General features: G+C 42.0%; 1 protein-coding gene across 2 annotated transcripts in view; it reads right to left on the reverse strand.

The window, feature by feature from the left end:
• Window positions 1-12,870, reverse strand: part of LRRC2 (leucine rich repeat containing 2) — a 109,365-nt gene that overhangs the window by 29,609 nt on the left and 66,886 nt on the right. For both annotated transcript variants that reach the window (XM_037901699.2, XM_037901698.2), the window contains exon 5: window positions 3,664-3,800. In XM_037901699.2, the coding sequence (XP_037757627.1) occupies window positions 3,664-3,800 (137 nt within the window). The remainder of the gene's footprint in view (window positions 1-3,663; window positions 3,801-12,870) is intronic.

Below are 12,870 nucleotides of genomic sequence, written 5' to 3' on the forward strand. Positions count from 1 at the left end.
TGCTGTCTGCATGAGACCTTTAAAATATGTTCATTCAAATGTGTTAGCAAAATGTTGGGGGGGGCGGTGTTTATAAAGTAAATAAATAAATCTATCTTTCTAGTCCAGATATATCCAAATGTGAAGAAAGCATGATTTTAGGGGAAAGAAGCAATTGTCACAGCTCCATAGAAGACAATGAATCTATGATACTTTGTGAGGACTTTGTGCCCATTATGGAGGATAGAGAAGGAGAGACACACAGACAACAGAGACAAAGGCCACGATCCTACCAACTGTAACTCACACAAAGCAGTCCTTATTGACGCTGGTGCCAGGTCTATGCTACAAACTTCTGTCAGCAGAGCTACGTCAGTCAGGGGTGTGAAGAGGTGTAATCCCTGACTGACACAGGGTGCCAAGTTACAGAAGCCCCTAATGTAGATACAGCTATAGCAGGAAAACTGTCCAGTACCAAGCTAGCTAGTTTCATTCATAGTGGCATCAGCACGCACACTAAAAGCGATTGGCCAGGATAGTATGCTGGTATTCCTTTACTAGTAAAGCGCTACAAGCACAAGTTACCTGTGGGAAAAAAAGTATAAGCTCATGTCATTAAGGTCTATATCCTAATGCATCTGGAAAAGGGGGCAGAATTAAGTGTGAGTTAATTCTGGTATTTCCTAACTTTTGAGTTCTTGAGTTTGCAACCATAATGCTCTTTTAACATAGACTTTTGGGGGGATTTTTTTGGTATGGAATAATGATATAGAAGTCCAGAATGATATCAATATTCACACTGCAGTTTAATTGACTACAGTGAACCTCAGCTTCAAGCAGAGCTGTTCTGTGAAAAAAAGACTTAACTATATATGGTTTCTATGGTATACTATCCCATACACCGAACTAAATGTAATGTAAAAGACCTAAGTCATCATGTACTGTATTGTTAATGGTCCTTATCTTTAAAGGTGCTGTACATCTGTTAGCAGCTGGATCTTACACTGAAATAATGTGAGTTGCAGGTGCTCAGAACCTCTCAGTATTTGACACCATAAAAACTACAAAAAATTCCTGACATATAGCAGTTATGTGTTGACTTCATATATAGCTGACTTGCAAATTCTGGGGCCTATTCACATCCTTTGTCATTGTGGATGAAATGTTAAAAACAGGAGCAACTGGTGCACCTGCAAAAATGCATGAACACATATTGCAGTCCCAGAACACAGCGGGTGTGCCCACAGATTGGACAGCTGGTTGTCAAATGGATATTTGGTGGTGCAAGTGCATGATTTGTACATGGAATTCGCAGGTATATCAGACTGAATGTGCACAATGCTTCTGCCACCTTTATGCAGAAAGTGGTAGCAGGTATTATGTGACACACACAACTGAATTTTTCCCCTCTAATTCAGTTAGTTTGTAATATTTTCTTTCTGTGTCTGTTTAAAAATCCAGAATTCTCTCCTTATAAAATTCCTCAATAAATTGCTTTAAAATCTCAAAAACTTCTATATATTCTACAGCTGTCATAAAAAAATGGATAGAAAGAGAGTAGGGAGACTGATTACTGAAGATGTAATTCAGTCTCAGAGTTCTGATGATCTCATAAACTTTTTATGGTACCGTCAGAAACTCTTGACTGAATTACAGGCATGTTATCAATCTCCCTGAATCCATCATCATATATATTATCTGCTTCTCCCTGGCCATTATTCTATGTACAATACCAAGGTAAAATTAGACTTTGATCATTTCTGATGCGTTGAAGTTTGCCATTATTTCTCTCAAGCAAGTTTTACGGAGGAGAATGTTACCTGCTTTCTTCAAGTTGCACATTTCTGTAACCTTCCAAGGAAGATTTTTTAAGGATTTTGAAAGTTAAATAAAAGTTAAACTTTCCAAATGACAATCTATTAATAAAAAATATCTTTGGGGGTAATTTTTCTGTACACACACATACACACACACCATACACAGTACCCTATAGCCTTACTGGAGGTTGTGATGTTTCTCTTGTGAATCATTCATTTCATCTGATTGGTAATTTTCAGAAGTAAATATGTTAATTTCTTTCAGGTATTATAAGCATTTCAAAATATCTCTTTCTCTTTCTCAGGTTCCAAACACAATTCAAGTTATTTCAATAGTTTTAATTCATGAAGAAGCAATTATTGCCAGTTATCATTATTGTGACCAGACAGCATGTGTGAAAAACTGAGACAGCAGTGGATGGTAATAGGCACCTATATAAGACAAAGCCCCAGATATCGGGGCTGTCCCTATAAAAATTGGGGCATCTGGTCACCCTAGTTACCATCTCTTGCCCATCTAACAGTCAGATGTCGGACACACATTACATTATCAAAGATAATGTTACTACTTTAAAAAACTGTGATTTAAAATTTAAAATTTTCCAGGCAAATAGCCTATTTATCTGTCTATCTGAATCAGACAGAGAGAACATTTAAATCCACGTATCCTATCCCCAAGTAAATGCATTAACCACTCTCTCTGGTCCAATGAAAATTTATATATTTACATAAAGTGGAACAGTTTCAGTAGGAGACACTGAAAGCAACCACCTCAAAATAGTCTACAGCCTGGTGGTTAGAGCACTCAGCTGGGTTGCGGGGAAGATCTGAGTTCAAGTGTGAGCTCTAGAATGGGGATTCAAATTGAGATCCCCTATATCCCAGGCAGGTACCCTAACCACTAGGATAAAGATTATAGAGACAGGCACACATGGGAATTGCTGGCTGGCCTGATACTATAACTTATGTCCATACGCAATGTTTGCTTGTGACATGAGGTTGTGGAAAACAGGCTTGTGATTTGCTTCAGTTTCTCCACACTACACTACTGAACACCTACTTTCCACCGAAACATCTGACCTACAACAGAACCAAGAAGTTTTTAAAAATTCCAGGGTTAGAGAAGTGATGGTGACATTGGCAAAATGCAGGAAATTTCTAGATTAAAAATGAAATTAGCAACTTTGTTTAATTTCACCATAGATATTTTGGACCAAATTGCTGCCTTAAATAGCAAACACCTGTCGAGTGTGTATAGCAGTGGTTGACAACCAGGCATCCAACATAAGGGATGTAATGCTGTTGCAGAGCTGGGTGTCTCTCCATGGACTATCACAATGCAGTAAGTAGAGCATACTGATCCTCAGGAGTAATGTAAGTACCTACATTTCTGTCAACCAGTTTTTGCTGCTCATGGCAGCATACAGCATTATTGGCTTGGGACAGCACCATGTTCCTTTAACAAACCATCACCCCATAGACATGGGGTTGCAACTTGGGACATTACATGGATAAAGCTGTCAACACACACTTGTGTTTCATGGCAGGAAGCCTTCTGTCACCTTCCCTTAGCCACCAACAATATGCAAAATCCCTTTTGGCCCCTTTTGGCCCCTTTCCCTCCCTTATGCGTTAGAGCAAATGTGAGCAGGATTTAGTCATTTGTCAAGTGACACTCAGACGCTTGGCCCTGCTCTGTTCTGTCTGTTCTAAGATATTTTCAATGACATTGCTAGTAAAACTGTATTGTTGAAGTATGTGATGGTGTGTGAAATCAGTTTGTAAGAATCGCTGTTTATGCTGCATGTGATGAAATACCTTACAGCCCAAATAAATCAGATACAAGAAATGCAGTTGGAGATCTTACTTCAAATGGGAGCTCTGTAAGTTCTAGATTTCCAGCCAAATCCAGTTTTTCCAGATTCTCACAGTTTCCCAATTCTGGAGGGATGCTCTTCAAATTATTAAAACTCACATTGAGTTCTTTCAGTTGTTTTAAACAACCTGTTAAAATAAAGAGCTAAAATCAGTAGGATAGAAGCACAAAAGAATCAAAGGTCTATTCAGGTTAGCAAAGGAACAGCCATCCTATGTGCCAGTTAGTTACAAAAAAAAGTATTCAGACATAAATATTTTTCAAAACATCACTGAAGTCACTATGGGCCAGACCGTCAAGGTGTGGAATGCCCTCAACTCCAAATGAGTTCCATGGGAGTTGAAAGGACCCAGCATCTCACAAAAGGTCTAATCATGTTTCTAGTGGCATTAATGGCAAAACTCTCATTGACTTCAATAGGAACTGGATCATGTGCAGAATTAGGCCTTCCGTTACTGCCGGAGGTGAAAGTAAGCTGGTACGCCCTGGTACGGCATACTGGCTAGAGCTAGTGCACTGTACTGGGGCAGCTGGGCTTCCCCAGGGGGCAATTTAAAGGGCCTGGGGCTCCCAGCAGTGGCTGGAGCCCCAGGTCCTTTAAATTGCCTCCAGAGCCCCGCTGCTGGAGCCCTGGGGTAGCAGCTGCAGGGCTCCAGCAGCTATTTAAAGGGCCCAGGGCTTCCCTGCTTCTACCGCCCTGGACCTTTAAATAGCCGCCGGAGCCCCACTGCCACTACCCCAGGGCTCCAGGGGCTATTTAAAGGACCGGGGTGGTAGAAGAAGAGGAGCCGCAGGCCCTTTAAATAGTCCCCCGGAGCCCTGGGGTAGCGGGGGCTACAGGGGCTATTTAAAGGGCTGGGGCTCCAGCTGCCTCTGTCACCCTGGTCCTTTAAATAGCTGCTGGAGTCCCGCCACTTCCCCAGGGCTCTGGCGGCTAATTAAAGGACCAGGGCAGTAGAAGCAGGGGAGCCCCGGGTCCTTTAAATAGCCCCCAGAGCCCTGGGCTGCTGCTGCTACCCCGGTAGGGGACAGGGGGGAGGACAAAAAGGAGAAGGACGGGGGTGGGCTGGGGCTGGCTCTGACTCCCTCAGCCCCGCCCCTTCCACCCTAGGCCCCGCTCCTTCCGGGGGCCCCAGCGTACCGGTAAGTCACTCGACTTACTTTCTCCCCTGGTTACTGCTAAAAAGGAATAAAGAATTTGCCTTTTGGCTGGAGAGTGCTGTGACAATTGGCATGGCCTTTATCATCATTGATTTCTCCTGCCACCAAACTTACTGGAGGACATCAAGAATTGCATCTGGCAAATATCAAGCATTATACACTCTTTTGTGTAGTCTCGATGACTTTGATGCTCATATCTGATATGAAAGACAAGGAGAATGTACAGTTATTACATTATTTGCTTTATTGAAAGCTATGGTCCTTGTCAGCTGGATCTTAGGCACTGATGATATCTTAGGGCAGCGTTTCTCAAAGTGGGGTCAAACTGGGGTCCCCGAGGGTACTCCAGAGGGTCCACGGGCCCCAGTGAGAAACTCGTCCCCCTCCCTCCCTCAACTCCTTTCCCTCCTAGCACACCAGGAAACAGGCTACCTACCTGCCCTGGTTCTGCGCCACTCCCGGAAGCAGACAGTACATCCCTGCAGCCCTTGGGGGAGGGGGCAATGAGTCTCCACGCACTGCTGGGTGCAGGCTCTGGGAGGGAGTTTGGGTGCGGGAAGGCAGTGCAGGATGCAGGCTCCGGGAGGGAGTTTGGGTGCGTGGGGTGGGGGTTGCGGGGTATGGGCTCTGGGCTGGGGCAGGGGGCTTGGTGCAGGAGGGGGTGAGGGGTGCAGGCTCTGGTTGGGTGGCGCTTACCTTGGGTGGCTCCCAAAAGTGACTGGAACATCCCTCTGGCAGCGGCTCCTAGACAGTGGGGCCAGGGGGTTCCTGGCCAATGGGAGCTGCGGGGACGGTGCTGGGGGTGGGGGCAGCACGTGGAGCCTCTTCCCCCCATCCCCCCCCCACCAGGGGCCACAGAGATGTGCCACAGGGTGGCTGCTTCAGAGAGTGGCGTGGGGCCACAGCATGCAGGCAGCCTGCCTGAGCCCTGCTGCACCGCCAGCTGGGAGCCGCCTGCGGTAAGCGCTTCCCAGCCAGATCCTGCACCTCATACCCCCTCCTGCACCCCAACCCCCTGCCCCAGGTCAGAATCCCCTCCTGCACCAAACTCCCTCCCAGAGCCTGTACCCCTCACCCTCTCCTGCACCCCAACACTCTACCCCAGCCTGGAGCCCCGTCCTGTACCCAAACTCCCTCCCAGAAATAAACTAATATAACAGCTGTTCTAAGGTAAGAAGTAGGCTATTTTGAATTAACTTAACTACATTCTACATGTTTTAAGGCTGAATGTAACCACAGAACGACTTTAAGTTAATTAAAAGACAAGTTTAGTATAGCATTAGTAGCCTCGATGCCACAATTGTGATCATTTTGTTTTAAATTAGGAAAAAGACTTGTATACAGGGGCCCCACAAAATCTAATAGCCCCAGGCCACAGGAGAGTTAATCCGGCCCTGGTGCTAAGGAGCAGTGAGGGTGAAGGTGGAGGGTCCTTATATGGGGGAACCTCTGCAAGGGGAGCCTCTACAGATTGCAGGGGAAGATAATATGCCTGCCTCCATGTCAGCCTGCCCTGGCCTACATTCTCCCCAGCTACTGAGCCCCATATCCACAGTGAACCCTCCACGGGACAGGGCCTAGGATCGTTCTATGGAAGTAGAAGCCCCCACCGTTATTCTGTGGCATCTGAGGCAGATTCACTGAGCTAAGAGGCATGGCCTGGACTTTAGTTTTTATTTATGTTCTTTTACTCAGGCAAAACTCCCATTGCCTCGGTGAAGCTTTGCCTCACGAAGAACTGAGTAAGTATTTAAGCTCTATGCACATAAGAAATTATTGTTTTCCTTTTTTCCTCTTAAGTGTTTCAGTTAAACTGGCAAGAGAAGAATTAGCCTTTAGACTACAATAGACATAGATTTGGCAGTGTAGTATTATCACACAAGATTCATTTGGCTGGTGCAAGAGGATAATAGCAGTAGTTAGGGTGTTAAATTGTTAATGTGTGAACCGCTTATTCTATTTAGAAGTGCATCAAAATATAATGTTAGCCTATCCAGTGTAACATGATTTAGAGAAATGAAGGTATTATTTGTACTATTTAGCCTATCTTGCATCAATTTATCACCTCATTATAAAAAAATAAATCATTGAGCTGTAGATGTGTGGAGGAAGAACACATCGAGTCTGATGGGAAAGATTTCTTTCAGCATGGATCCAATTACTTCCTGGCTTTAAAACAGGAGTAACTCCCATTGAAGTGAATAGGAGTTGGAATCATTTAGACCAGAGGAGAATTTGGTCCCTGACAGGAAATTTTTGCAAAAATTTCTCGCCATCCCTACTACCATTTCTGCTCCACTGGCGGATGGAGTGTTAATGTACACCAGGCTTCTGAGGACCATTGGTGTTTTAAGCCCTTTGTTGTCTAACCCTGCTCCGGGTAGATCCGCAGGATGCAGCATTACCACTGGTGAAGCTGAACTGGTGATAGCAACAGTGAGAAATCTTAACAAAATTGTCCTGCTGGAACAGCCTGATTGAGCGGGATGAGGGGGACAAGCACTGCTGTATTTGTAAAAAGAAAAGGAGTACTTGTGGCACCTTAGAGACTAACCAGTTTATTTGAGCATGAGCTTTTGTGAGCTACAGCTCACTTCATCGGATGCATACGAAAGCTTATGCTCAAATAAATTGGTTAGTCTCTAAGGTGCCACAAGTACTCCTTTTCTTTTTGCGAATACAGACTAACACGACTGCTACTCTGAAACCTGCTGTATTTGTGTCTCCTTCCCTCTAAAACCAGACCTTATGTACCAGACCCAGCCACCCGTGAGACTGATCAGCCAGAAATGCAGCCCCTTTATGTAGTCCTATAGGGATACTCCCCCTTTTTGGCTGCATGGAACTGATCAGGATTTGGCCCCACATGTGTCAATACCACATTCAGATGGTGTTCAAGCATAAATTCACAATTTAAAAAAAACCACAATAATAAACTTGCGGCTGGTACAGCTTTTTGGTTGACTTCTCTTTATGAGGCTAGTGCACTGAGTTTTCCATTCCATAAAAAATATAAATTAGAGCATTAAACAGCTAACATCTTCTTGTATTTTCCAAGCAGAGGCAGTTAAAGCAGTAATGAAACCCATAGTTTCCCTGGCAATTTCATGTCTAAGAATATTTTATTTTTAATTAGAACCTGCTATGCCATCACAGCTGTTGCATAAGATACCATATATTCTCATTGCGATTTTTTAAATTCATTATTTAAAAACTTAAACCCAGTAATTAAACCCTATAACTTTTAATTTTTAATATGCAAAGCAGCACAATAGTGATTGCCATGCCACTTGAAGATGTAGACAAGCCTGCATTAGAGCTTCTAAGGGGGTGGCTAAGAGAGTAAAAGTAGACAAAATTATAAAGTAGTTTTTATCACCTAAGGACATTATTCTTCACCAATGTTCTTCCACCCGTATAAGCCGACAGAAAATTGCAAAGCAGGTGTCTGCATTGGTCAGAAATAGTCAAGCCAAATTAGCTGGACACAAGAGCTTCTTTTGGTCCATTAAATGATAAATTGTCTCTTTTCCTCATCCTCTCTGGTACACCAGTGATTCCAGCCTTGTTTCATTTCAAGGGGTATAAACTCTATAGCTTACTGATGACAATTTAAATGTCAACATTGTTCATTATTTCACTGCTAATCAAAGTATCCCAGAAAAAGAGAGGGATTATGATTTCTTGAATAATCTACTTTGGCATCAGACTGTGGCATAACAAATAGGCAATGCTTGGGGTTGTGGGTGGTGCTTCAGAAAGTACTATCGTTTTTTAAAATTATCATTATTATTTAACAAAGTGACCTTTGTTAGTGAAATTTTGCTCTTTGTCCAGTTTCTATGTATCCACATGTAAAATTTTGGATTTAAAAAATCAGAAGGCCAGTATCAATCCCATTTGCAATTGTGCTAATTTTCATGGACATATTGAGATATTATCTTTGGGATGCGGGAGGGGGTCTAGGGTCAGAGGGTTCCTGATATGGTAGTGAGTCAAAGAGAACCTAGAAGTCCCTCTCTAGCAGAATGTGTGGAAGGGGAAGATAAGGAAGTCCATTTGGGTTGGGAGGATGGAGACAGACTCCACCTGGAAAAAAAGAACTAAGAGTAAGAAACCATTTGTGAGGACTGAGGAGGAAGTTCAAGGAATCAGAGCGGTGCAAGGAGTGGTGGGAAGAAATCTTTGGGGTGAGGACAGGGCAAATGTGGGGGTTTGATTTTATTTGTTTTGGGAGGAGGGAATTTGATGGATCAAGGCTCCATATAAACTTTATCTGACTATGATTTTTTTTTTCTGAACAGATAAAATGGAATACCAATTCTAATCTCTCTGTGGATCACCAAAACAGTTGTATTCTTCTGGGATAATGGAGATCACAAAGTCCAATACAAAGTGTGTGGAAACCAGGGAGAAAGCATTCTTAGTGGAAGGGATCTAGCTGTCAGATTAACATCTGGAGAAGGTCAGAGGAATCCGGAGCCTAATCACCTTTAAGAAATGCAGCAAGTTCTTTCTATTTGATAAAGCTTTTCTACACTCACCCCACCCAGATCTTCCTATTATTTAAAAGGAGAGTAGAGCCAGGTACGTCCACCAGGGGATATTTCTTTTGCCAGTTTATTTTATCTGTGGTTCTGAGATACTACAGTGATAGGAGGTAGCATAAAACCAAAAGATAAATCAATAGATACAATTTTTTTAGCAAAGAGAGTTTATATAAAGAGGAGTGTGCATGTCAGAATTCACAGTGGGAGCTCTGATTTATACAGTGCCACTATCTGAAGCCCTTGGAAGTAATTAAGCACATTTTTATTTATTTATTTTAATTGACCTTGGCAAAGTCCCTTGTTGTCCAGAAAGCAGAGGGGGTTTATTTGTTTGGTTTTTTACATTTTAGTGTATTATTCACCTTCTTGATATCTTAAGCAAATTAAAAGATAGATTAGACAGACAGATAAGATAGAATATAACACATGTGTGGAGAAGACAGCCATGGGAAAAATCATCTTATGATAACCTCACTTCCCCTCTGTCCATAAATCCGTGTCTCCCAGTATTTATTATAATATTCCAAACCTGTGAGCAGCTGCAAACAACTGCCACTTTTTAAAAAGTCAACCTGCCAGAGAAATGTTTCCACCTTCCCCCAAATGGAGTTTTTCTTCAAATGTTACCCTCCTCTGGACAATATTCAGTACTGAACATGTGAAAAAGTTAAGATCTGCTATCCTGTACCTCCTCTGGACTATATAACATTGGAAAGGGGGGGTTGAGTTCCCAGCTTAATTCTGGAAGCTCACTGAGATAGCACACTGAGAATTTTAGGTATTTCAAAATCAATTTTAAAATGTAATTTGTTATTTTTTTCCCACTCAGAGTTTTGTGCAACTGGATTCATGGTACATGTCTATAAAAGTCTAGTTTAGACAGAGTCACGTGGTCTCATCATTGAAGCTAACAGATGTCTTTCCATTGGCTTCAGTGGACTTTGGATCACGTTCATAGTGAATTCCAATGTGGAGTTCCATATGCAAAGTTTACTTAAAAGCCAAAGCATTTACAATCAAAAGGGAACATTGTAAACAATTCTCTAAAGCCATCCCTGTAGCAGCATGTTTCATTCTGTACTGTGAATTATCATGAAGCTACGAACAGAGTATAGAGTATTCACCATGGTTCATAAGTTTCCCAGGGTTGCAACAGGAGCATAAAACAGCAAACTTGAAGTTGCAGCATCAAGGAGGCTTAAGTCCAACCTAATGAAGATACCTTGATACTTGCTAGCAGTTATTTTGCTACCATTTAATTTAATTCTAAAAATACCCCTGATTTAACAAGTTTTTATGTTCTTATAATGCTAGAGTTAATATTGCCAAACTGGGTATTATCTATGCAAATACAGTACCCATGATTACTCAACCTGAAATGGAAAAAAAAACCACCCTGATTTCTACAAGATTGGGTATGTTTAAGGGAGATGATAATTTGTGAATTACAAGTCTATAATTCACATATCATCAACAGCATGATCAATTTAACTGCCACTTTAATGGAAGTTTTCTCTTCCTTTTTAAACTTACTACCAAGTGATGGAATGTTTGTCAAAGGAACAGAATAAACAACAGGGAATAATGTCACTGAGAGCTATTTTTAACAGCTCAATGGTGCAAGAAGTAGTTGTTTCCCTAAGAACAACTCCTACCAGGGGTTATCCATCAGCAGGGATTGAAGCCAGGACTTTCAATACCAAAGCTCAATTCAAACACAACTCTCCACCACTTGAGCTGAAGGAACAGCTCTGCTAGGTGGTAGCAAACTAGCCATTAGAGCGGGGTAAACACATTCAGGCCCTGCTTCAGCAAAGAGATTAAGAGTGTACGTACATCCCATTAAGTCAATGGGTATTAAGATCACGCTTATGTGGTTTCAAAACTGATGTCTCAGCCAGCATGTTATATAGTCAAAGAAATTTTAAAAGCCAAGCTGCCTTTTTAGACTAAAGTACATTTTCTAGATTAGACTTGAACTAATTGATTACATGTTCCATCCCGCCCCCTCCCCAAAAAAACAAACAAACAAAAAAAGTCTATATTAGAGAGAATATCAAGATTTCACAGTTAAAATCAGGCAATGCCAAAGTTAAGGTTGAACACACAATCTTAACTCCGTTCCGATAAAGACACTCTAATTATATGACCACATAGTACTTTTAAAATAATGCAACACAATATCCTACAATTGTTTTATTTAAAAAGCAAAATACAGCTTTGTGTATAGAATTTCTTGGGCATTTTCTTGAAACAAAAAAATCTGTAATGTGAAAATTTGGCTAGATATCCCCCCAAATCTCCATCCCATCTAGTTTACAAGGTCTGCAGGAGTGACCCTCTGCCAGCCTGGCTCACCTTAGGAAGTCAGCTGTCAAGGGCATTTTTCTGTTTATACCTGCCAACATGCACAGAGGTTTGCATGGAAAGACTTGTGCTTAAAGTTTTCCACTTGCATAAAACCTGAGTAATCAGGTTCTAACAGGTAGATTGCAAAGTTATTAGGGAGATGAAATCCTCCCCCTTAGCTGGTATTCTAGTTTATATCTTGAAATAGCAGCAGCAGCCTCTTCTCATGAGGCACCTGATACAAAGGGATCCAGATACTCCCATTTACTTTAATGGGCTTTAGATCAGGCCCTTATGTCACAGACAATTACACCACAAGATCTGGATTGCTGGGACCCACAGCCCATCCATTATCACGGCCTTCAAGACCAACCTATGCACAGTTGACCTGTAGACTTTTCCACTGCAGGTAAGGGTTGTGCAGACACCCCTCTTGTGTGCTGTGCAGACAGTCCCCCTCAGCACAGGGCTTATGTGGTGTGGAGGACCTCACACTGGCATAGTAGGGCCCCAAACCTTCAAAATTCAACATTATGCAGTGAGACCACACAAAGCTAAGCACCGCTGAAAAAACACAAAACAGAACTTAATTGGTAATTATACACCCCACACAGTCCCTACACACAGGGCTGAATTTCACGCATAGAGCAGAGAAACTGCAGCTGCTATTCATAGATTTCAAGGCCAGAAGGAATCATTGTGATCATCTAGTCTGACTTCCTGTGTAACACACGTCATAGAACTTCTCCAAAATAATTCTTTCAGTGGGAATTGCATGAAAATCATTGAAGGCAAAATTTAGTCCAATGAATGGATTTTTTAAAAAAAGATAATTGGTTGGTAGCAAACAAATCTGAAACTTTTAATCCTCATTTACCAAAGTAGGTCTTGAATGGCTTCAAAATCATCCTTCTGTAGAGAACAGGTCATGCCAGTAATACCTGCTTTTATGTCTTTATTCCTTGAAACAAATATTATTACTTTTCTTAATCAGCTTTGATGTGCAGGACTGACTTCTTTGTTAATATCCAGTATCACCACAGACTGAAGAAACTCTAATGGCCTTTACCTGCTTCAAATGGTTAAGCAGTGGTAATTTTTTAATATGGCATACAATAGTCTAGGCAGTCCTGTCTTT

Source organism: Chelonia mydas, chromosome 5, assembly GCF_015237465.2.
Source record: "Chelonia mydas isolate rCheMyd1 chromosome 5, rCheMyd1.pri.v2, whole genome shotgun sequence".
NCBI classification, from domain to species: Eukaryota; Metazoa; Chordata; order Testudines; family Cheloniidae; genus Chelonia; species Chelonia mydas.